General features: G+C 37.7%; 1 protein-coding gene across 4 annotated transcripts; it reads left to right on the plus strand.

Moving 5' to 3' along the window:
• Positions 1-858: 858 nt before the first annotated feature.
• abcd3a (ATP-binding cassette, sub-family D (ALD), member 3a) lies at positions 859-26,726 on the plus strand. 4 transcript variants are annotated; one of them, XR_009927577.1, is made up of 24 exons: positions 859-1,007; positions 4,776-4,812; positions 4,922-5,020; positions 6,625-6,713; positions 9,540-9,609; positions 11,700-11,797; positions 12,187-12,310; positions 13,277-13,333; positions 16,223-16,365; positions 16,453-16,522; positions 17,011-17,080; positions 17,558-17,655; positions 18,410-18,501; positions 21,025-21,116; positions 21,218-21,290; positions 21,378-21,441; positions 21,646-21,723; positions 22,202-22,267; positions 22,568-22,657; positions 22,804-22,923; positions 23,953-24,057; positions 24,165-24,221; positions 24,467-26,239; positions 26,271-26,726. XR_009927577.1 is itself a non-coding variant. In XM_062441465.1 (23 exons), exons 1-23 carry the CDS (start codon positions 898-900, stop codon positions 24,542-24,544), a joined length of 1,980 nt encoding a protein of 659 aa, XP_062297449.1. In that variant the 5' UTR covers positions 859-897; the 3' UTR covers positions 24,545-26,726. The 4 variants fall into 4 exon arrangements, 1 of the variants encoding a protein (XP_062297449.1); XR_009927576.1 differs by lacking the exon at positions 9,540-9,609 and adding an exon at positions 10,692-10,761; XR_009927578.1 differs by lacking the exon at positions 9,540-9,609 and adding an exon at positions 10,692-10,761 and having other exon boundaries at positions 21,378-21,431; positions 21,699-21,723.
• Positions 26,727-26,987: the final 261 nt, after the last annotated feature.

Consider the following 26,987-nt stretch of genomic DNA (forward strand, 5'->3'; position numbering starts at 1 on the left):
GCAACTAGTTCCATGTAACTGCGTTACGTAATTTAATAACAAAATAAATGTTAGTGTAATCTGTTTCAGTTACTGAGAAAAGTAAATGTGTCATTAAATGACAGTTACTGATGAAAATGTTGATGATTACAAAGGAGGTTACATCTGAAGTCACACCTTTAAGATTTTACTCAGGAGGGTTTAATATTTAACATGTGACTGAATACATATGCTGATTTTAATTCTTAGAAATCAATATTTTTTTATATTTTATAAATAAATCATGACGTGGGCTTATGTGGAGCACACATGGACTTAAATAGAGTCACGATACCATTTAATCTCATGCCAGACTTTTGACTTCAAATATCTTTATTTTATATTCCAAAATCTACATGAACTAATGAATACATTTTCTAATGAGAGATAAATGTTGCTTTATAAGAAATGATCTCTCTTATAAATCATGTCAGTATCCATGAAAAACAGCTGAACTTACATTTTGGTGCTTAATGGGAACACTTACCTTATGGGAACAGCTGAAAACATTGGTTAGTTAGTAGGCTATCTTTATGCACTCGTCATCAGTGTAGATAATCTACTTCACAGACATTAACATTACAAGACCACTTCTTTTTAAAAATCTAATTCTCATCATTGTATTATATCATTGTTTTTATTTTGGCCGCAGTATTCATTAAATGTAACAACTGTCCAGTTCCACTTCTATTCACTCAGCGGTCATTTGGCCGTTTTTAAACTTGAGAACAGATGTGGTCCAGCAGGGGGAGATGTGTTCTGTGTTTTTCTAAAAAAAAAAAAAGAGGGAGAAGAAGACTTCCCGATTTCCCAGCATGCAGTGGTAGAAGTGTTGCGGCGACCTGAAGAACAAACCAGACTGGTCGTTGTGTCAGAAACATGGCGACTCTTAGTAAGTATGTAACTGCGAAAAACTCCTCCATAGCCGGCGGTATTTTGCTGGTTTTATACCTGCTTAAAAGAAGAAGACGGACGCCCAGGCAGGACGGGTAAGTGAGGCAGCAGTATGGAGTGTGTATGTGTGCTTTAAAGAGGAGCAAATACGGCTGACAGGATGCTAACTAGCACCTGCTAAGTTAGCTGCTTATTCTGACAGGTGACAGCGACCCAGTGTTACACTCCTCAATCCCTCCCTGCTCTGTCAGGAGGCGGCTGCATACTCTGCGCTGTTTGGCCTTCCTGCACACTGATGCCAAGCAGCTCTAATCTCAGTTCAGTGACCAAACAACGAATGTCATTGTGCTCCAAAAACTGACACTAATAGTGTGACTTGTGTGCTGCATGCACAAATAAAGTAGCTAACTTAACTAGTTTTTGTATTGAGACGCGATTGTTTTCATCAATATTGGAATCTGTCATGAAATTATAGATAAGCCAACCTCCATCTGTAAAAGTGGCAGGTGTTCTTATCAGACACAATCTGATTCAAAAAGCACTTCACCTTTCTGAACTGTGTTACACCACAGGTATTTAAGAGAAAAAGTTTAAAGTGACACTTTTCGTAACCCGGAACCGGTTCAACATGTTTGTTAGAGCTCAGTGTGAATCATGAAGGATCACTGAGTTACTGTCACATTTCACCATCAGCCTTTATTTATCTCTACTGCAGAGGGTACATGTCCTTTTATTGAAGCAGGCTTATATTAGAGATATGCCTTTATTTCTAATTCCTTCTGTATATTTAATCATATTTCCATATGAAGCCTCTTTGTTGTCTAATCCACTCACTCTGATGTGCAAAACAATCATTCTATAGCTTTAGTTCCACCCAAAATGTTAACAGTGCATTACTTAGCCGTAACATACCATGGATGTATAAAGAGAACTGGATACAGTGTTGGAGATGAGACACATTTGCTCAGTTATTCATGAAGCCAAAAAAGTCATTTTATGCTGTAAAGAAATGACTCGAATGAAAACTTACATGCTGTATGGGCCCAATGCGCAGAGCATAGAGCATGCTCACTAAAGATTCCCGCCAGCCAAGACGGCTAACTTCCAGTTTAACCCTCCATCTAACTTGAATGAGTACATAAATACCCATGAGAAAAATGGATAAGTTTGCAGCTCTCCTAGACTTTCCAAATGTTATCAAACCAATAGAGCCTGGTTCTGCCTGAGGTCTTCTTCCCGTTAAAGGGGAGTTTTTCCTTGCTGCTATCACCAAGTGCTGCTCATATGGGAATGTTGGGTCTCTTTAAATTAAATTAAAGAGTTCAGTCTAGACCTACTCTTTGTGAAAAGTCCCTTGAGATGACTTTTGTTGTGATTTGGTGATATTTAAATAAAGATTGATTGATTGATTGATTGAAATGGATCAAATTCTGATAGTGATAGTTCCTGGTGCTCTTCCTGTGGGCTCACAGCATGCGGGTAGCAATGCGTTTACATGCAGACACTAAAGAATGAACTCAACTCCATAGCACACACAAAATAAAATGAAAGATATCAAGAACTGTGGCTCATCACTTTTAGAGACTATAGACTATACTAACATGTATCATAATGAGGGGCTGGAGGCTTTATCACATTAGCTGAAAGAGAGAGACCCAGAACAGATGATCTCATCTGTTCATGGGACACTGGGAGCAAAGGTTTGTACATTCCAGTCTGAATGTTAACTAGATATCCTTCTACTGTGAATGTTTACACTTTCATTCATATTTAAACAACACTAATCCAAATCCATTTCTTGATTTAAAGATATTTAAAGATTACAGTGGTGATTTACATACTTCCATATTTAGAAGTCCAACTGACTGCAGCACAATGCTTAGGTCAGACAGTCTCCATCCTCCTTGGTTGTTAGAGAACATATCTTTCACACAGTCTCAGAGACATTAAGCACAAGCTTACAGTAAAGCAACATGTGTATCAACCCTTAATGATAAACCTGTGAGGAGTGATCTCACTCACAACAGAAAACATGGTCAGGCAACAGAGCAGGTAAGCACCAGTGTGGAAGCTGCAATCATTGCTGTAATGTGACCAATGGTAATTATGAAATGAAGTCATTTCTCTGTGCTGTGCAGACTGGATGGTCCATGTTGTTGTTTTTAGACTGGGGAACAGTTCAATATGAAGGCTATAACCATGCTATAAGAACTGATGACCCCCAACACTCTTATCATTCCACATTATAAAGAGGATGATCCCAGATGTTGCAATATCAGACATAGTTTAAAGACAATAACGGCTGCAGACAGACAATTGTTTTGGATGTATACATTGAAATTTTGAATGGGGAACTTTGATTTAGAGATGTGGGGTGTTTCAGATTCAGATTCAGATCATTTATTGTACCCTTAGGTAAATTAGTTTTACAGTGAGTGAGTCATCTCATGTTGTGAAGCCCACAGACAGTACAGGACAAGAACATGTTAGACAAAGTGACGACAGTGACTAAAAGGACAAAAAAAGAACGGCCCCAAGAAAACGAGATATAAAATAAAAAAGACATAAGTACGTAAAACCAAGTTAAGAGATAAAATACATGCCATTAGTAAAAACAAGATAAAAGAAACAATACAAAATATTTAAAAATAATGTTACATTTTGCAGTTTCTTTCACTTCACTTTCACACTGATGGCTGCTGGTACAAAGCTGTTTTTGTATCGTTTGGTTTTCCAAGCAGGTACCATAAACCTGTCCTGATGGGAGCAGCTGAAACTCACCATTAAACGAGTTGGAGTTATTTGAACACTTTGAACAGTGTCATGTGCTAATTGTCCACATATACAGGAAGCAGCCTAATGATGATGTTTTTGTATTTGTGCCTGTGTTAAGTTCTTTTTTAAGAAGCTTTTAAAGCTGCATTTTGTTTCCACCACCTGCAGATCAGTGGAATAGAGTCCATGTGTATTTCTGTTCACATGTAAAGAACTAGCAAAGTGGAACACAAGAGTATAGTGTTCAACACTCCACTGAGTACGTGTAAGCTATTGATCATATATTCAGTTAACAGGTCGGCTGTGAACACTTCAGATATGTTCAATATGAGTATTTAGTGTCGTTAGAAGATACATTTCTTCATTGCTTGTGAAGAAACAGTGTCTGCACATGATGAGAAGTAGAAACAGAACTGCAGACATGAGCTGCACCAGTCACATGTTGTACACACATTATCAAAATGGTAGAATTTCATACTGGAAACTGACCTCAGCTCTGTGTGAAGAAATGCAGCCCTCTCATTCATTTAAGTGGGGGCGGTGTGTTGACACAGAGGGCTTGACAAAGCACTGCAGGGTCAGACAGAAAATCAGTTGAACCTGCTTCACCCTGCTGTGTGACATCATCCGCTCACCAATCACATACATGAGCACTGAGTTTTTGCTGTTTCTGATGTGTACATGTGACATACACATACCTTATGATGTTTGAAGGAAAAAAGCATTTTGGCATCATTTTATTATGTAACAATAGAAGTGACAATATGGATACAATTTTCTATTGCAAGAATGAAACTTAATGTTATAATTTCCTGCATAGAACAAAGAATATGACAAAATCTCTTGATAGTTGACATCAACTATAATGGTCTTGTTGTCAAAGCCTATGTAACATTATGAGCACACTTCAAATCATCACAATATGAGAACTGACAAAATGACGGGCTGACACCAACTAATTACCCAGCCTAACTTGCACCAGGGCAAAAATAAATAAATAAATAATATATATATATATATTTTTTTTTATAGAAATGCAAAAGTGATGTGATCAACCATCTGATTTAAATATTGTTCTTGGTTTGCAGTCGAAAAGGAGGCTCAGATCTTGTAGTCAATGCTGAGGTATGTCAATCTTATTTTCATATTAGAGTGTAGAGTTTTCATAGAATATGTCATGAACAGTTAGCTGTAGTCATATTAAACTCATCTTTTTTTACAAATCTTCCTACAGAAAGATGGCAAAAAAGACCGTGCAGCAGTGGACAAAGTTTTTTTCCTCCGAATCCTCCAGATTCTGCGGATCATGGTCCCTCGCTTTTTCTGCAAGGAGGTATGACATCATACTGCTGTATGACTGGTGCTGTCTTCACTGTGTTTTATATTGAACCCTGTCAGTGCAGAGCAGGTAGACTGACCTACACAAACTGAGAACAGATACATCCAACTTTTAAATGAACAATATTTGCATGTTCATAAATTCTGGATTTATCAATGAAGGATAATTGAAAAATCCAGAATTAGTACATTTTATTTTAAGAATTTTAAATGAGGTAGTTGAACTAAAGATCGTTTATATTTTGTTATTAAAGAAAAGTGTCTTGAAAACAAAACAAATAAAAGTGAACTTGAAAACTAAACTTGTTAAAAAGTCAATCTGAATAGTAAACTTAATTCAAAATAAGTGTAAGCAAAAACAGGTACAGGTAGAATAATAAATAATACTTAACATATTTTTTTAAACTTGAACATTAAATGAAGTATGTGAGGAAACCTGGATTATGATCTTTGGCTATTTACCTTTGAGCTGACATGTGAGCTGATTCAGATATACATGTGATCTAAAACTGGGCAATATGACACAGATCTTATATCCTGATAGAAGTCATTTTATATCCTGATAACAATACGTGTCATAATATAGCACATTTTAATTCAATAGTTGGTCCTTGGCTTTGATTAAATTAAAATTTCTCTCCTTGGCTTTTCACTTCAGAAGCAGTAATGTAATCCCTGTCTCTACTGTGTGCAGCACACATGGAGGAGTCAGCTCCACCCGCTGTGAATCAGAGAGCAGTGGGATCATAAATGACAGCAAAGTGCAGCAGAGTCACACTGAGCTGAAATTAAACAAGTGCATAAATGTAATAAATAACATATATAAAGACTCTGTCTCACTGCTTCTCTCCTCTATTTCTGTGGGGATTAGGCTGAGCAGCAGAAACACACACAAGTGGGGAGCTGATGACAAATAAATAAATAATTGTTAGGGTTACTTCTAGACTAGAAAGCCAAGAAGAGTCATTTATCAATATAATCATGATGAAAAATATGACCTTTTAAAGTGTCTGATTTGCATAACAACGATATAAACAATAGAGCATAATATGAAACAGTGGATGTTTTTCTTTCATCACATGATACATATCATTATATCACACACAGCAAATGTTATTAAATGTTATAAACTCAGCATAGCATGGAGTCGCATCACAGATCCAAAATGTTGTCTTAGCTCCCTGTTGATGTTTTGAAGTGTGTGAGGTTAGAAGCTGTAAATCTTGATCAGGCCTAACTTTAGTTTTGCTCAGTCACTGTTTTCTCATGTCACACAGTCTGCTTTAAACTTAACATTTCTCAACCATAAAACACAGCAGGTGATCTCAGGTTTTCTTGTAGACAGATTATAAAACATTGAACTTGGCAACCAAGAGTGACACATTTGAGTAAATGTCATGAACTGGCAGTACAGACAGCAGAGCCCTTTGACACAGATACATCAGTTCCATAAGCCAAGGTCACAGCCACATGGCTCCTCTGGTTCCATTCAGCCTTATCTGATCAGCTCAGGAGATATGAACAGAGTCAAGGGTACAATGATAGTGGACTTAATGTTCTGCAGTTTTATGTTATCTACTAACTATTCTCTCACCACAGACTGGCTATCTTATCCTCATTGCTGCCATGTTGGTGGCGAGGACCTACTGTGATGTATGGATGATCCAGAATGGCACAATGATTGAAAGGTCAGAGTCTGACTTAATGCTTTGACTTTTATTTAAAGATATCTCATTCAATTCATGATCTTAACAGTATGTTGTGGACTTTATGTTGTCACCATGGAGCAGTCATGATAACCCTCTTTGACCTTTATGTCCACACGTGCAGTTTGAAAGGACCGATATGTGATATATTTACTATACATAATATCATGACCATATGTTATCAGAGATTAAGGAAACATGCTCACTCTGGCCTCTGTGACTATAATACTACAGTCAGTATGTTCTCTTCTGAAACTTCCATTCCAGTGTAGAACATCTGTCTGTGTTTTGGCTTCTGTGTCCAATATTTAAAATTTAGACTGCAGTACTCATTATAATGTGTGCTGTCAGTGTTATATTTGCTAATTCCAACAATTCAATATATATTCATTTTATAAACAAATAATATTTATAAGGGTCCCTGACATTTATTATTGAGTTCTGACCAAATGATTATTAATTATAATTTGCTAGTAAGCAAGTGTGTTTTTTTAGACAACAACAAATTACAGAATGGGTATTTGGCCTGATAGATTTTTGATGACTCTGTCCTTTACTCTTATTTCTATCTATACAGTGTTATCTACACAAGAGCATTTTCAAACCACTGCTCATGTCAACAGATTGAAAATACAGTTTAAAAACCATGATTAATGATGTATTACTGATGTGACTGAGGGAGGAGGGCATCTGAACCAGTTTTCACTGTCATGTAGTTCTCTCAGTGTGCACATGTTTGTTCAGTGTTTTTCTGCCTTATAATGCCTGTTATTACCTGTCTGACCAGAGTTTTGTCATCCTGTCCATCCTGACATTATCTGGCTTCAGGGCTAACCAGAGAACTCATTTAGAAAAAGATAAAGTGAAATCATGTGTTTTTACAACATCTGTCATGTTATATTGAACATAGAGTTTATTTATTGGCTAGAACTATCTGACTGTTTCACAGTTAAACATAAAACCACATTTGTGAACAGGCATCACACCTCTCAACTGCTGAGCTGTTGAGTATGACACCAATCAGCCATATCATTAAAACCAGCTGTCTAATATTGTGTAGGTCCCCCTGTGCTACAAAAACAGCTCTGACTCATTGACTCTAGGCATGGCCTCTAAAAGACCTCTGAAGGTGTCCTCTGGTCTCTGGCAGATCCTTTAAGTCCTGTTAGTTGCGAGGTGGGATCTCCTTGTTTTTCCTTATTGTTTACCAATGTTTCCTGCTTCTATCACATCAACTTCAAGAACAGACTGTTCACTTGCTGCCTAATATGTCCCACACCCTAACAGGAGACATTTTAATGAAATAATGTTATTCACTTTGCCTGTCAGTGGTTTTAATGTTTTGGCTGATCGGTGTATTTAGAGAATAATAATAAACTTTATTGTCATTGCACAAGAAGTACAATAAAAATGTGTTGTGCCGTGCCTGAATATAAAAAAATAGAAAATTGACAGTAATAAATACACAAACACATACACAGTCATCCCAAATCAATAAATATAAATATAGCTATTTAGCTCATACAAAAGGATGAAATAAGGGCGCGTGGGAGACATTGATCGATATTGAAATTGCGATTATAAAACACGATTATTCATAGATTTGTAAACATAAGCATTTCTTGAACCACCAGAACTCAACTTGAAATATATTTGAACAGCACAATCAGAAATAAATTAAAATTAAGGAAAAAAAGAAAAAGAAAAGATGAATGGAAATAATAATAACAATATATAATGCATTGTAAAGAGTGTCTTTAATAGAGGACTGTGCTGTGGTGGCACTGGCTGAAGTCGACGCACTTTTTTTGTGTCTTTTGCTCCTTTATGACTTGGTCATAGACAGTGTTGGGAGGGTTACTTTTAAAATGTATTCCCCTACAGATTACTGATTACATGTCCTAAAATGTAATCTGTAATGTTTTCCCTTGGATTACTCAAGTAAAGTAATGTATTCTAAATACTTTTGGATTACTTTTAGCTTTTACCTTTAACTTCCATAGCTCAGAAATTAAAATTTGTATTCTTAAATATTGATGAATAAAGAAAAAAGTGGGTTCCAGCAGAAAGGGCAATATAAAAGATTGACACCTCTAATGAAAGTTCACGTCCTCTAGAAAGTAGTGCAGTTGGCTAAATATGTCACAATAGCACAGTTCAACCACTAGATGGAGACAAAGACCGTCTATGTTTGGTTTACAGTGAAACACAACAAAAAAGTTGTGAAATAAATTAACATAAGACATTCCTAAATAGCCTGGACTAAATGACTGGCCCCCTTTAGAGGTAGTAAGAAAAGAAGTGATACTTGAGGCAGACTGTATTGTTTTCAGTCTTATTGTTGGGACCCAGTAGGAGCAGGTTTGGTTATTAACAGTCAGCAATAATTAGCAATGATAAGTACATGTGCATGGAGATTGGTTGCCTCCTTTATTAAAATGGCTCACAGGGAAAGCAGACTGTATTATGACTGCATTATGACTATTATGACTGTGTTATGACTGCATTATGACTATTATGACTGCATTATGACTGCATTATGACTGCATTATGACTATTATGACTGTGTTATGACTGCATTATGACTGCATTATGACTGCATTATGACTGCATTATGACTGCATTATGACTATTATGACTGTGTTATGACTGCATTATGACTGTAGAGTAATGTTTAAACTGTGCAGCTGAAACAGACATTTCATTTTTTTCTGATCTAAGATTGTAATGATAATGGTTGAGGTCCCATCATGCATTGCTGTTTGATTCATTTGCAGGAACTGATGACTTTGTTTTGACTCTCCACAGCGGTATTATAAGCAGAGACATCAGTCTATTCAAGAAGCACTTTTTTTCCTACATATCAGTCATACCAGGGGTAACTGACCATCATACAGTCCTCATAGAAGTGAAACCCAGCTTTAAGCCACTAACACTGCCGTCTTAACATCCTGCTTTGTAATAGTGTTGTGTTGTGCTTTTTCATCTCCTACTGTCTGAGGTTCACATTGTGGGTTTCTTCAGGTGGTCAAATTAATACTGTGGACATATATTTACTGGACAACATTTTCACATGGAATTCCATTCAATTTATGTGTCTGTGACCATATGTCCCTTTCATTGGCCATCACAGCAGAATAAATAATGTGACTTATCAGCCTGAAACCTTAAACACGAAGGATTAATTGTGTGGTTTTTTTTCTGATAAATGACCAGTTTTGTGGCATCTTTGTTTCAGTGAGTTTCAGTGAAGAAAGTGTTTGAGCATAGATACCAAAAGCATTTGTTAGTAGATATGTTACTTGAAGAACAGAACAGATTGTGACAGAGAAAACAGCATGTTGTAGTATAGGCAGCTACACTACGTTCAAGAGTCAGTGTAAATGATTCCTCGAAATTGTGCAGCAGTAATAGTATTACATACTCTGTACTTAGTTGAAATGCACTTTCTTCTTTCTGTAAGGCTGCTGTTAATGAAACTCACCACTTCCTGCAGACATTTCACATTAAAAGATTAGGAATCTGAAAAAGAACAGGATAACAGTAAATGTGAGCAGAAAACTCTCTTGTTATGGTGAATAGAGGCCCAGTCACAGCAATCCCATCAAATTCACAGGATTTATGATGCTTACCTTGAAAGGAATTTTGAAGCCAAACTATTGACGCCAAAGCCATCCATTATATGTCCTAAACATAAATATGCACCCTTATATTAACATGGGAACACATAAGTTGAATGGTATTCCTGTGTACATATCTGTCAGGACTCCACTGTACTGTTTGTTTCATACCAGTAAAATCATTCACACTCTATTACAAGTTCAAGCACAACATGTTGATTTTAGCAAAGCTGCAGTGGCTCCACAAGATTGAGGGAATTGAGTTTATCAGACCTCAGTGTTTGTCCCACTGACCCTCTTGGCAATGTTTGCTCATCTTTGTGCATGTTGTGGTTTGCAGTGCAATTATCGGTCGCTCAAGAAAAGATTTCAAGACCTACTTGTTCAGCTTTATCAAATTCATGCCACTTGTAAGTGTCTTTTTTATTTTTTAGTACTTTTTTATTTCTCTCACACTCAAGTGTGATCTCAATTGCCAGATGTGTTCTACATATATTATTTTTTAACACATGAGTAATTTAGGGAATTTCCTTAAAAGTAAACAGAGGAGACCTGATCAAAATACTAACATTTCTATCTTCTACTGTAATTACTAATTTCCTTTTTAATAGTTGATTGTGCTCATTGAATCATTTCATGCAGTTATAAAACCCCACTTTCATTTAGCATGATTCTTCTTTTGTGCTAACATAAGCAGCCTAATGCTATTATGCATGCATACTGTTGTATGGCTCAATGTTAAAGGATAAGGCTTGTGATATTCTACATATATATATCTCATGAGAAGACAAAAATCAACACTGTTAATATAATACTTTGTGTCTGTTGCTCTCAGCCTCAAGACCACTGGTTCCTACTGAAGACACGGGTCTCAAAACAATATAGCTGAGTCATTTCCAGCTGGTCACTGTAGCTTTTAACTAATAAACATTACATTTGTTGAGGACCATTTCCAGTGGAGGATTAATCCACATTTGATGATCTAGTGACTATTTGTTGCATCAGGATGGTGCAGCAGTGTGGCATACTGATGTGTGATATCACACAGAGGAATAACATATTCTAGGCTTTGGATACACACACAGTACTTTATATTGTTATTAAGTCATATTTGGTTTTGTCGACATTATGACCAACACAGTTTATCACCAGCCTAATTCTTTAAGTTGTGAATTTGCACTGCACTTGTAAATCCTGCTACTCTGGTTTTGCATGTTTTCTTTATTCCCTATCCTGTGCTTGTAATAGGAAAAAAAAAATGCATGAATACTCTCAAGAATTCTAAGATGCAGCAAATGTGAGCTCATAGTGAGAGATGGATATAAGAATGTGATGTGTAACATTCCAGATAGCCTTGGTGAACAACTTCTTGAAGTTGGGCCTCAACGAGCTGAAGCTGCGCTTCCGTGAGAGGCTCACAAAGCACCTGTACGACCAGTACCTGCAGTAAGTATAGCAGTACTAAAGCTGCTTTCACGTCATATGGGATCTTCTCATTTAAGTTATTTATCAAAAAATAAAAAAAAAACCTGACAATTTGCTACTTTTATATTATTGTGAGAATGATGGACATTCAATTATTTTCTGACTAAACAATTAAAAGTAAATATGATTAACAGATGAATCAAAAACCAAAATAATAATTATTGGAATCCTTATACTGACTTCCACTGTGCTCTTCAGTTGGTTCTAATTGACAGAAAAGAAACCAGCGGTCCTCAAACAGAAGCATACAATGCACTAGCCTTCCTTGTCGAAATATTACCGACAGTGGAACTTGCCAACAGTTTGCTAATGTAGCTTCTTTAAGTCTTCCCTCTGTTCTGTCTCCTCAGAGGTTTCACCTACTACAAAATGGGGAACCTGGACAACCGGATAGCCAATGCAGACCAGCTGCTGACACAGGATGTGGAAAAATTCTGCAACAGTGTGGTGGAGCTCTACTCCAACCTCAGCAAGGTACCACACTTGGAGTAATAGATTGGGTTTTTTACAATTTTTTTTCACAGAATGAACAGGCTTCAGTGTCTCCACTCAGTCTCTTTGTACAAGGCAGGTTAATGATAAATGATACATTTCACTCTCACTGGGCAGATGAGATATGTAAACACCCTCATGTAAGAGATAGAGGTTACATTGCCCACACCTTCCAGCTGCTGGTGTGTTGTACCAGATCTGCCCAGCAGCCCAAAATCTGAAACCCAAATGATTATGAGTCCTGATAACAGTAAACTACACAGCCCCATTGACTGTATAGAAATGTATCAATGATGCATCTCCTCTTCCTGCCGTTAAGCAAAAGTGAAGCCAAAATATTTCCTTTCAGGGAGCTGACATCTTGCTTATTTGACATTATTTGGAACCAGAGTCTGCACTGTAGAATTGGGCGGCATGACACGCCCCCTCAGCTGTGTTGCCCCCTGACGGATGTTCGAGAGTAGCTGTCACAGCTGTCAATCACAAACTGATCAGAAAAATGATCACTTGGACAAACATCAGTGTGAGAAGAATTAGTTAAAATAACAGAAACCATCTTTAAATAAGATGCATTTGACATTTACTTGGATTTTTTTTGTAGTTTGGCTCATGTCCCATCTGGGAACATGGAGAGGACAGGACCTATGAACTATACTGCAGCCAACCACTAGGGGGTGACTGAGATATTTTGGCTTCAATCTGGGGAGCTGTCATGACGTCCATATTTATAAACAGTCAATTTACAGCCCCAGCATGGTGATGACAAGTGGCCAATGTCTTCTGCTGCCTTGATAAAGACAAGCTAGTCCAGGAACAGTGCTACCCCATGTTCTTCCCCTTCCTGTAGATCTAAATTTGGAAGTGTTCCTCATTATTGTCACATACTTGATGTTAGCAGCAATATATACTGTGAGTTTGAAGTCACTGTGTCCTCTGTGTGTCCTGCAGCCTCTGTTGGATATCGGTCTGTACATCTTCAAGCTGACAAGTGCCATCGGTGCTCAGGTAAGCAGCTTCCTATCTGCATGTTTTCTTCGTGTAAAGATACAGTCAACTGAAGATCTGGTTTGATTAACGATACAGGGCTCATGGTTCAATACAGTCACAATATATTTACTAAAGGAAGAATGAAAACAAAGGGTTTTGAAACAATTGCTTTTTGCTTTTTTCCATATTCTGTTAATTACAAGAAAACATTAAAAAATTGAACTTTAATTTTTATTTATTTTTAAACAAGCAGATCTCTAACTTCTTCAAACTTAACTGAAACAATAGCATGCCTAAATTCTGCTACCTTTAATGTGTAAACAGCCATTTTCCTCGAGACTGAACACCACAAAATCCTGTTTACACCTTTTCTCAAGACCTAATTCATGTTTTTGGCCCTAGAGGAAATAAGAATGTTTACTTACTGTTGCCTCATAGCAAGAAGCCCCCAGTGGAACAGTACACTAGATATGTTAAATGACTACCTCCAACAACATGCAGCTGTGACAGTAACCCCTTGTCAGCCAAAAACTGCAATTTTATCTCTTTTAATTTTCTATTTGGACCAAATATCCTAAATATATCCTCCATTAAAAAAATACAGAATAAAATAAAGAAAGAAAGCATGATCCCAACAATCTACTTGATACTTGCATTTAATACACTTATATCAAATAAATCAAATGCAATATGTGTGACTTATAATTACAAATGTTGTAGCTGAGTTTGAATTTCCATAATAAACTAATTTAAAAAACACATCCAAAGTTAACATTGGTTAGATAATTCTAGATACATATTTTTTTACACTTTTTTAGTGGCATTTCTAACCAAATCAGTCACTTATTGTGAATCAGAGACTGAAAGAGACGGAAGAGGTAGGATTCAGCAGAAGAAGGGAGGGTGCTCCATCCAGCTTTATGCAATGTGTTTGTTCTAAAGTTCTAAAACTGTCCATTTACTCTGTGTGACTGGTGATGAGAGGGCTGTTTTTTTAGCCCTGTCCAGTGTTCCCTAACATCCTTCTGCTTTTAGGTCAGAGCTCATTGGGTCCCTATGTGTGTGCTGCTGCACCTCCACAGACAGACTGATGGGCCAAAATGATTCTAATCTTTTTGAAAGACTTCCAACTTTTTCTTTTTCCTGGCTGCATTACACTTCTGATAACAGTTTCATGTCTTTGGCAATAAAAACACTGTTTATCTCTTTCACCGGCTGACTTGATGCCATTAGCTGTGCTGCAAGACTTCTTCAGAGTTTTGTGGCTTTTGCTAATGTAGCAGGTGGCTATAGCTTGTCTTTGTGGTGTGCTGGTAGATGAAAGAGTTGATGGAGCGTCCTCTATTTCCACCTCTATTTTTTGAAGCAACAAAGCCGTGTCAGTCTGTAGAGTGTTTAATAGTGTTGTAGTCAAGACTACCTAACCCGAGACCTAGTCAAGACCAAGACCAAGACCAGAGCATGACAAGACCAAGACTTTAAGGGGGCGAGACCGAGTCAAGACAGAGACCAAACCAATGCAAGACCATTTTCGAGACCATTACTGTAATCACAATCATGTGGCTCAAAATGTGCATTATTCCTCTGCTAAGAAGAAAAGCTTTATGTAGGAATGTATAGTAGTGCATGTAGTGCTGTGTGATATGATATACAGTCACCAGCCACTTCATTAGGAACACCTGTGCAATCTAATTCAATCCAATACAACAGTTATGTTATAAACTTTTTTCATTTTTTCTTAACATTGTCAAAAAAGTGATAATTCTACTGTGTTTATTACTGAGGTTGTACTAAGTGGTGGTGGTGTACTGGGGTGCATTATTCTGACTGGTGTTCCTAGTATTTTGCCCCTCTCATGTAGGCCTATGTAATGGAGTGTCAAGATATTAAAAACACCATTCAATATAATGAAGCCTACAGTAATACACCACCATCCCCCACTATGACCTCAGTAATAAACATAAAGTAGTAAATAAATGCGGTCAATTCCGAGACTAGACCAAGACCTTTAAAAAAGAGCGATGTCGACTACTACAACACGAGTGTTTAACATCTTTTATTCTCTTCTGTGTGATCTCTGGACACATCTTCAGTCAGTTCTTTCTGATATCAGTGTTTATGGGTTTTTGTTGTATTTGCTTTGATTATTATAATGTGCATTATTCTAATGTCAGTGTTCAGGCGATTGTTTTGCTATAAAGCATCTCATGCCAGCATCATCTCAGCTTGTTACTGCTTTTTTGTGAGATGAGAATGCAGATATGAGTGCAGTGATGCAGCATTTCATCAGCCGGGTTATGGCGGCTTTGCACACTTCCCACTGTGCAGCTTCTTTTGGATCAGGTGTATTTCTTGGCTTAACTTTGTGCTCCGACAGCTGCTGTATTTAACCGCTTCACCTACGTGGTGCAAACAGTTCTCCTTATTAGTGTTTTAAAATATGCCACTCAGAAACATCAGCAGTCAACTTGGGGACGTTTTGGGTCTAGATAGTGATGTTTGATCCTGTAACAATAAGAATGAACCTTCCAAGTTAAATAGATAATCTTCTGTAAGTATAATTAGAATATTTTTATTGTCATTAAACCGCAACTGTGCAACGAAATGTCAGTTCATCTCCTTTCAGTGGCATTCAAAAGATCAAACGAATAACTACCAATAAATAAGTGCAGGATAAAAAAGATAAAAGAACACAATCAACCTTGAGCAGGAGATTATTAATTATTGTACGAAGCATGGATTCATGCATAGTGTTATAAGCAGATCTTTTTCAATTTTCAACAAGGTTTTCCTGTTTTTAAACTTTTAAACTAGCTTCACCCTGAATTTGATCAAGAGAGATACTTGTTTTATGTCATTGTGATAAACAGGAGCTTTTATTTTTTCTGCCTCTCTTTCTCTACCAAGGGCCCAACAGTCATGATGTCCTACCTGCTGATCTCAGGTCTGTTCCTCACTAGACTGAGGAGGCCCATAGGCAAGATGACAGTGACAGAACAGCGCTATGAGGGAGAGTACCGCTACGTCAACTCTCGACTCATCACCAACAGGTAAACACACAAGCTACTGCTCAACTGTGCTCTCTGATCTGACTGTTCACTACAACGCTGCATTGATACTTCTTTCTTTGTCTTCAGTGAGGAGATTGCTTTCTACAATGGGAACATGAGGGAAAAACAGACCATTCACACCACATTCAAGAAACTGGTGTGTAACACTTTGACATTATGTGTCTAATTTTCATTAGAAGGAGCAGGTCCTGTGTCACCTGTGACCACAGCCAACATCACTGTTGATGTTTGGAATCAGGACTCAGGAGTTGTTTTGTTGCACTTTTTATCACACTAGATAGTAATGTCACAGTGTCTTGGAGTACACTGGTGTGTCTCTGCAGTAAGATGGGATGTTAGTGCTGTGTTATCACAGTTTATCAGAAACCAAGACTGGTAAGCAGGCAGAATGCTGTGCCTGTGTGTTCCACTCAGCAGCTACATTTGAATCTTTATGGACTTTGAAAACAGTTAGAAATGTTGGCGGTTAGAGAGTAGCTCTGTATACATTCACTGTCTACATGAAGAAAGATACTTCAGCTACATAGTACTTTATTTAAAAGAACAAGATACTTATAAATACTAATGTGGCAGGTTGGCTTAAATTCATCCTACACATGTGAACATTTTAATTTGTTCTTCCAGGTGGACCACTTGCATAACTTCATCTTCTTTCGGTTCTCCATGGGATTTGTGGACAGCATAATTGCCAAGTGTAAGTGTCTATATATACGTTTTGCTTTGAATGACATTTTAGGTCATATCACAGATATTTATTTCTCCTGTACTGGATGTATACAGGAACCCCCCCCCCCCCCCCAAACTTTCACAATAGTTTATATGAACAAAGTTACTTATGGGTCAAAAAAAGAAAAATCCAAAACAAGTAAATAAACATCAATAAACACACATTTTAACAAATAAAAAAAGACACAAAAAATAGTAGTGTAATAGCACTTTTTCTACACAACCTCAGATTTTCCTTGGAGTTAAAGATTCAACAATGAATGTTTTCCTTAAATTACAGAATGTGTTTTTGTTTTTAAAAATAATATGGAATATAGAAGCCAGTACAAAACTGTTATAAACTGTGTTTTCTTATAACCTTAGTAAAATCTCCAGTTATAAACACTGGGTGTGTATTGTTATGTGTGTTCATTCTCTCATGTGTCCATGTACTGTTCCTCTGCAGACCTGGCTACAGTGGTGGGCTACCTGGTGGTTAGCCGGCCGTTCTTAAACCTGTCCCACCCCCGACACCTGCACAGCACCCACTCTGAGCTGCTGGAGGTCAGAGGAAGCACACACAAACACGTCACATGATATAAAATAACCTGCTGTGTCAAAATGATCACTCTAATATGTCTGTGGTTTTTGGTGGCAAATTAAAATGTGACACTTAAAAATAGATATTTTGAAGCAGTACAGATTTTTCCCTTTTGAGCAGAGCCCGACCCATATAGGTTTTTTGACACCAATACCGACACTGATTTTAGAATTGAAAAATGTACAGATAACTGATATTGTGGCTGATATGATGAATTTTTGAAGTGGATTGAAAAAAGACCTTGCTAACTCCGCCCCTCATGCTAAAGGACAGTATTGTGAACAATGAAGTCAAAGTGCGCTCTGCTGGACAAACTAAGCAACGACACCATGTCTAAATCACCCCCAGCATCAAGTTCTGTAAAAAAAAAATTCATATCGGAAAACATATATATCTTTTAAAGGCTTATATCAGCCGAAAATATCGGCCGGCTGATAAATCGGTCGGGCACTACTTTTCAGTTTTTAACTGATGTTGGGACATTTTGACTTTTAGGTATCTACAAGGTCATTCTCACACTGTATTAAAATAAATGGAAATGGAAGCTTGGAGACTTGGGAACTGTTACATGTTTATTTAGTGCTGACTTTTCAAATGGCCAGTTCATACAGCTGCATTAGTACACAGCAGTAAGGCAGGATTGAACATCTAGAAAGTTTTGTAGTAATGTTTTGAGGCTGAGAGGTTTTACTGATGTGATGGACTTGTTGTCTGCAGGACTACTACCAGAGTGGCAGAATGCTCCTGCGCATGTCTCAGGCCCTGGGCAGGATTGTACTGGCTGGCAGAGAGATGACCCGACTCTCAGGGTGAGTGTTATAGAAAAAAGTTCATATAAATCGTACAGATCATATTGTCTTAGCTCCATAGATCATTAAACCAGAGTGTAATGTGCTGTGATGGTATTCTGTGATCTGTTAAAACCAGTTCAGTGAAATAAAAAATATAGATTTTACTTCTCTTAAGAGGTTTTTGGAATCCTTTTCAGGTCATTCCCTTCACACTATAGTAAAAAGAAATGATTTTTTAAAAATGCTTCATGGATACACAATACAGTTGGGCCCCAAACTTTCCTGCAGTATGTATTGCTAACAGCTGATTAAAAATCACATAAGGCTTGGAGGGAGCCTCCAATCCCAAATGAAAAATTGCTGCGTGTACCATTTCCTGCCACAAGGTGGCTGCACTGCTCTTCAACTGTGATTTTTACACAACAACCAAAATCCAATCCCAGTCCTGCTGGCTCGGTACTTTCTCAATCACATGACTACTTTAAGTCAAGACAGATCAGCTCTGACCTGCTGTGTATCACATGGCTGCAGACGTCTGTATTGTTTTTCTTGTAATCATAGACTGTGTATCCAAATAATGAATTGTCTAACAGGAAGAGATAAACACTCCTAGACTGATCTTGATTCACCTTCCTAATTTGATACTTTTGTTGTTGTTTTTGTTTGTACGGAGCAAAACAGAGCTATCCACACTAAGTTCCCAGTAATCTAGACTCCACCTAGGACCAAAGTCAAACAGAGCCTCACTCAAGAGCTCCTGGCACTTTTTTCCCAGACCAGTTCAAACTGCTCTGCCTCAGGACCAGTCTGAGAGTAGAAACTCAGTCAACAGCAAAGTAACTTCTCTTATTGGATCACAAAATCATGCACACAAATGAAAATGTAATGTAGTCTGGCCCTGATCAGACAGTCCACTGTGGCAACCTGCCTGAGCACAGTGACTGATGTTAAAGTCCATGTAAAGTAAGAATAAATATGTGTTCTGAGTTTGACATACCACAGAAAAGTGTGTTGTTAACATAGACTGTATATATAATGGACGTAACATCCGTGACGTCACCCATTGGTTTGTGGACTGCTGCTCGAAAGCCAATAGTATCGGATCTGAGCAGCAACATCTTGAACATTTCAGGTGCATGCTGGGAAAAATAAAAAGAGGGATTCTACTTATATGGGCATCAGGAGGAGCATGAGGCGCCCTCCTGAACCTGTGAACCAATCAACCTGTCAATCACGACGTAGCCACGCCCTAATGCATACCCTGCTTTATCGTCACATATAAAATCAGGGAGGCCAAAATGTCCCAAATGAACATCATACTGCATTGAAGAAGGCTTTAAACTAGCGATTGAGACCATAAACACATTTTGAAAACGTTTACTGAGGTTAGAAATCAAGTGAGAAGTTTTTTAGAAATACATTTATGACCTATTTAATGTGTTTAGAAGAAAATGTCTTAATTCACTTTACACAGTCTTTAAACACAGACTACACAGATGGAGTGCTCACAGCCACAGAAACAGGCTAATCTAAGAAAACATGGCTGCTGAAAGAGAAGAGACAGTGCCAACAGTTTGACAGAGCTGCGCTTCCTCACACACTTCCCAACATTTACATCTGTCCACAAACATTTCTTCCCAAAATTCAGTCTTAAACATCAACAGATAATAAAAAACTAAAAGTTGTACTCAGGTAAATAAAAGACATCAGCAGTCAGCATCAGATAGAGCTGCTGCATCTACATCAGGTCTCACATTTATTTCTTTGTATTCGTTGAGCATGTTTTAAAGGAAAGATGTTCAATCTGCAGTTGAATTTCAGTCTCAAACTCTGCAAAATGTTCTCAGCTGTTAATCACTGCATATATGAAAGCCTGTACAGTATATACATTTGTCTTCTATGCACCCTTTCCTTGGTAAAGGTGCAGTGTGTAGAATCTAGTGACATGTAGTGAACAGACTTGGCAGAAATGGAATTTAATATTTTTAAGTATGTTAACACTTTCTTTGACCCCAACGTATATAATGCATTGTTAATATATACTTAATATACTACGTTATAAGCACTCATAAATATTTGTAATAGTTAATAATGATAATGATAACACATTATCAAGCATTTTATAATGACTTATAAGGTTGAGTATCATAATACTTTATTTTGCACAGATAATGGTGTATTATAAATCTCATAGGTGTAATACATTATAATCACTGTTATAATGCATTATAATGTGGATGAATGCTTAAAGTGAAATGATGACATTTCTGAGGTATAGGCAGATATAATACAGTACAAGCTGGTTATAAGTCACCATAAGTTGTCATTGTTTGCTTTAAATAAAGTGAAAATAGCATTAAATCTGTGCAAGAACACAAAACATTGAAAATGAATTTATTTAACAGGTCATAACAAATAATTGCGTAATCCAATCTGGCACAATTTGATAATGAATAAGTCAATGACATTTACATTTCATCAATGTAATGTTTTTCCAAACAACTGTCTGTCAGCACTAAAGTAAACAAATGTCCCCCACAGATTCACAGCTCGTATCACTGAACTGATGAAAGTCCTGAAGGAGCTGAACGCAGGCAAATATGAGCGCACCATGGTCTCTCACCAGGAAAGAGGTACACATTGAAAAATAAATATGTCATAGAAATGAATTTTCACCTCAGAGCTGAGCACTGACTTCCATTCATTGATTTTTATGTCATTTCATTCTCCTTAGAATCTGACACTGCAGAGAAACTCACACTGGTTCCAGGAAGTGGTCTAATTATCAACAAAGATAACATCATCAAGTAGGTCTCTTATTCTGGAATGGAATATACATTGTGTCTTTTTTCCTGTTATTTTTATGTGCTCAGTGTGTATTTTTTTATTTTCAGATTTGATCATACCCCACTAGCAACGCCGAATGGAGACGTCCTGATCAGAGACCTCTCATTTGAAGTAACGCTTTAATTTTCTGAATTAATCATTTTAATTAACAAATAAATGATCAGTTTGTCTGAATCTGTTTTAACCATATTAGACATGTGCATTTTATTTTATTTTATTTTATTTTTGCATGATTTGATGAGTTAGATTGAGTGAGACCAGTGTATCTCTTTAGTAGTGTATGCCAACATGTCATTGTGTCCTTGTCCAATGAAGGTGAGCTCCGGCACCAACGTTCTAGTGTGTGGACCAAATGGATGTGGCAAGAGCTCACTGTTCAGAGTGCTCGGAGAGGTGAGGACCCTTTCAGATAATGGTGGCCAATGTGATAGCAGTGTTTGAAAGTTCACTGTTTCCCATACACAGGCTGAATCAGTTCACGAATGTCAAAAATTGATTTCTCAAGTATAGTGAATACTTTGTATGAGAGACTAACGTTAGCAGAGCGGAGCAGTGAGCAGTGAACTTCACACTGCAGCATTAAACCATTTGAACCAACTGTGAGGTGAAGAAAAGATCTCAGTATAACAGTGCAGCAGAGAGGCATGATGTCAATAACACAACAGAGAACAGAGATTTAGTGATTTGGGCATCCAGGCAGACTCAGTCACATAAAACTATTAACATTTCGACTTAACATTGAAACACTCATCACAAGTCAATTCTCAACCTGTGGGAAACACTGCTGTGAATCAGTTTGGTCTTTGAAGTAATGTACATATGTTGATGATGGTTTTGTTTTGTATATAAAGAAATTCTGCTATTTTTTAAGCTGTGGCCGCTGTTTGGAGGACAGCTGACAAAACCAGAGAGAGGAAAGCTCTTCTATGTTCCACAGGTAAACTCCTCTCACTGCTGTCCCCTGTAGCTATGTTGTTCTTTCATCCATATCCATATTTCACTTTCATAACAATACACTGACAGACATATAATATGTACTGAGATAGTAATTCCAGAAAAAATACAATATGCACTCACTGAGTATGTATATATTGATATGTTGAAACATCCAACTTGTATATCACAACAGTCATACACTGCTGGCATGAATCAAACCACAAGCGATTTTGGGGTGTAAAAATACTCCAAAAAAAGAGTTTAAGTTTGATTTGACTATGTTGTCTTTGTGTTTGTCCAGAGACCCTACATGACTCTGGGTTCTCTGCGGGACCAAGTTATTTACCCTGATACTCTTGAAGAACAGAGGAGGAAAGGGATCTCTGATCAGGTAGGACACACACACACACACACACTCTCTTTCTCTCTCTCGCTCTCCCACACACACATCAAACCTCTTTCACTTCCACTGACTGTGTCTCTGATTCCATGCCTTATCTTCTGTGTATGTTTGTGTGTGTGCGTGCGCACGCCTAGGTGTTGAAAGAGTACCTGGACAATGTTCAGCTCGGTCACATCCTGGATAGGGAGGGCAGCTGGGACTCAATCCAGGACTGGATGGACGTGCTCAGTGGAGGAGAGAAGCAGAGGATGGCTGTAAGGACTCACTCCCTGTCACCAGACTGGAAACACATGTTGCAGTGTGACATCCTACTGATCTCCCAATTTGATTCTATTTACTTTCACAAAGTCCAGACTTTATTGAATTACATTAAGCACTTCTAAATGATTCCTGGAAACTTAGATTCCTTCCAAATTCACCAAGTAAACAACACTGTTGTTATCGTGAACATTACAGGCTGAACTTTAAACACATTTCCTGGTTGTAAAGTATGAACAAAGGTTTTTTTTGTTTTTTTTCAGCAATTGCAAAAAGACTAAAACATGAATTATAGCAACAGTGGAGAGATGACAGGAAATGAAGGGGGCTGTCCCAGCACACAGGGTAAAGCTATACCTTGGCTAATCTAGTGATCAGGCCAAGACGTTCAAATGAAAGTATCTATCAGAGCAGTGGAGGCAGCCACTGTAGTTTAACATGAGCAGCACCACTGACTGTCTGCTTGAGTGAGAGCAGAATTCAAAGGTAGCTCACAGTAAGTTAGTCAGGGTCAGATTAATGAGGGCACAGCCTGATAGCCACTGCAGGATCCAAACATATGTCAAAATATCATTTAATATGAGTACTGGCCTTCTAAAGGAATGTTCAACTTCCTGTTCATTTTATTATGTGCACTGTTACTGTCACAGGAAGCACATCAGTTTCAGATCAACATTCTGCTTCATAAAATGCACACATCTAAAAAAAAATACAAATGAACTGTGGTATCCATTAATAAATGTCATCAATGAGTCAGTATTTGCTGCATGAAGCACAGTACTTTATATGTTCATTGTTTTGCAACAAGTGTCATTGTTATTTACCTTTCAGTCACTGGGACAGAGAATGACATTATATTTTCCAGAGTCTCGCAGTATTATAAAGCTGTCAGAAAATGCAAACTCTACACTGACAGACAGTGTAGATCTAATCCAAAACAAAGAGCCTTTTAGAGCAGTAAATCTAAACATTGTAATGATTGTGTTGTGAGCAAATGATGGAGGTGTGTGTGTTTCTGTGTATAGATGGCCAGACTGTTCTACCATAAGCCCCAGTTTGCCATTCTGGATGAGTGCACCAGTGCAGTGAGTGTGGATGTGGAGGATTATATCTACAGCCACTGCAGGACGGTATGAGCCAACCACACATCATACAGAGCTATTACTGAACATCTCTTACAAACTTCTGCACCACTGCACTAAAGTCCAGTAGTAACTGTGTTGTGTATGATCCACAGGTGGGTATCGCCTTGTTCACCGTGTCCCACAGAAAGTCTCTGTGGAAGCACCATGAGGTAAGGACTGAATGTCATCCATGACTTCTCTTAAGATTCTGGCAGATATCACCTACGCTCGCTATTATTACGCTTATTACGCTCACACTTTTTTCTGCTGCCTCATTGTACAGTACAAAGTTTTACAAAATGACATCTCTGTTAGCCAATCAAAATGCTTTAATCCTACATGTCATTGCTCATAGCTTACTCCAGGCTGCTGGTCCTTTCTTTCTAACTGACATTATATTTCTTGTGTCATGAAGTATTACCTCCACATGGACGGGAGAGGAAACTACGAGTTCAAGCCCATCACAGAGGAAACTGTGGAGTTTGGCTCGTAACTGACTCCTGACTGTAGCCTCAAACGCACTGCTATAATAAAACCAGTCCCTTAATTTTTTGCACTCAAGACAGAAGTTATATCTAAAACTAGATATATTTTTAATCATTTGTAACTCAGCTTTGTTTCCTTCATGTTTTCTGTTGTTAAAGCATTACTTTAGTCCTGTCTAACCATTCAATTTTGGGTGTGATTGTAAAAAGAACCCACAAAAAAGACTTGTAATTTATATTGCCAAGTTGTAGGTTGTGTTTTACACATGCAAGATGTGTGTGAGAGAAGGTGGAGGTGTAGTAAACTGTTTTAATGATCTCTGTACAAGTTGTCATATGTCACAACAGTAACAGAGGTTAGCCTGTAGAGATATGCTAGAGACAATATTGTCCCACTCTAAACTGTACTGCACAGACAACATGATGCTTCTTAGATGAACTCACACAAGTGGTGCTCCTGGCTGCCTCTGCTCTCCTCACACTGCCCACTCTGTTATCAAGGTATCAAGATTATCTGTTTATTCCTGCCTTTTTTCTTCTCAAGGCCAAATAATGATAAAAGCCATTAGATAATCCATGAAGTAAAACATAACATAAAGAGACATGGACAACAATTTTTGAGATCTCCAGAAATCCTTGGAACTAATATCTTGGGAAAATTGGCTTTAAATGAACTAAAACTAAAAAGACTAAATATGATTATATTTTGTTCTTGTTGTTGTTTTGTTTTTCTCTTGTGAAGAAGTAATAATGAAGATGAGCTCACAGGATACAGAGTCTAAGAAATAGGATTTAACCACAGCTGCTGCTCTGAGTGTGCTGTAAGGCCTTAATCTATAAGCATCACTGTTCTGTACAGCTGGACAAAACAGGAATATTTGAGACATTCACAACAGTTTACAACATATGAACTGAAAACAAACTCAACTCAGCCTGATGCACATGTGGAGATTTCAGTTCAGCTGTTGTAATTCAAACATGGCGCAGGATTTCTTTCTCACTAAGAAGTGACTCAGTGCTGCCACTGGTGTTGAAGATATTTAACAACAGTACTGAGGTAGAAGACCTCAGCCACCAGTGACCTTCCTATAATGCAATGAATGTGTGTGAAGGCCATCCAGGACCCTGGTGTATAGTATGATGATTCTGCATCAGGTGTGGCTGCTGCTCTTAGCATTAAAACTAAAACATTTTTGACTATAATCTGTTTCAGTGGAATCATAGTGATTCACTAACAAAGAGTTCAGCTTTAATGAACTCTAACCTGTGACTTGCCACAGTTGACCAACTGCTAACAATCATGGCAGTGCTATACCACAAAGCCAGAGTGTCCAAAAGGAGAGAAGCTATCATATCCAGTTCATATAACCCTGCTCCACAGTAGGGGTACAACATGATCTGCAGTCAGCTCTCTTAAATGAACTCTGGTAACATTTCATACGGTTAGCATCGAGCTAGCCCACCTCCTCTAATGTCACAGTGCCACAGCTACAAGGTCAGGGATTGGCTAATGATCAAACACTTGAGTGATGTGCCTGAAGAAACACAGCCAGCAGGAAAGCTCTAATAAAGAGGGATCCCTCCTGAGTTTGGTTTAGTTCCAGCAATTGATTTGTTCTTCAAACATCCATTTTTTAAAAGTTTTTTTTGATGACAGTTGTAAGGTGTAACAGTGGAATCAGCTCTGTTAGCTGGGTTGAGCTGTAGTTCATGAAACATGAGGCTATCAGTAAGAAACACAACACTATCAAATCTGACATTCCCTGGTTGAATTTGACTTCTCTCATGTTACCTGGAACATGGGATTCATACTGATTGAAAATAAATTAATAATAATTTAACATTTTACTCTTATTATAAACTCGTTACGAACCTTTCCGTTAATTCAATTATGTAAAAATTGTTATTTTTGTGATATAAAGACATCTTCCTAAATTGTGGATAATTATGTTGATCTGTATGAAGACTGCATCTGAAGTGCTCATTTTAATTGATCACAGGTACATGAACATGCAGACTTCACCTGCTGATCTGTTATCACTAAACATGTCTGTTCTGTAATATTAATAATACTGTCACTTTTCTTTTTGAAGATGTAAAGGAGCCTTAGCTCAACTAATGGTTTTATAATGATGATAATGCTGTTATGATCTCACTCTGCATTCAAAAATAAACTGTAGGAGTAATTAATTTTCAGAAAGAGATCTTTTTGTGTGTGTGTGTGTGTGTGTGTGTGTGTGTGTGTGTGTGTGTGTGTGTGTGTGTGTGTGTGTGTGTGTGTGTGTGTGTGTGTGTGTGTGTGTGTGTGTGTGTGTGTGTGTGTGTGTGTGTGTGTGTGTGTGTGTGTGTGTGTGTGTGTGTGTGTGTGTGTGTGTGTGTGTACTAATGTGCACAGTTACATGAATGACTTGGTTTGATTAACATGTAACTCTTAGCTTTGCTGCACCTGAC

This window comes from Scomber scombrus, chromosome 20, assembly GCF_963691925.1.
Source record: "Scomber scombrus chromosome 20, fScoSco1.1, whole genome shotgun sequence".
Taxonomy (NCBI): Eukaryota; Metazoa; Chordata; class Actinopteri; order Scombriformes; family Scombridae; genus Scomber; species Scomber scombrus.

What these genes read in the sequence shown, in the direction of transcription:
- abcd3a (XM_062441465.1), top strand. Translation starts at nt 898, where the DNA reads ATGGCGACTCTTAGTAAGTATGTAACTGCGAAAAACTCCTCCATAGCC. An exon ending in GAGATGACCCGACTCTCAGG is followed by an intron (nt 18,502 to 21,024) that starts GTGAGTGTTATA and finishes TGTCCCCCACAG; the next exon opens with ATTCACAGCTCGTATCACTG. An exon ending in TCAGAGACCTCTCATTTGAA is followed by an intron (nt 21,442 to 21,645) that starts GTAACGCTTTAA and finishes TGTCCAATGAAG; the next exon opens with GTGAGCTCCGGCACCAACGT.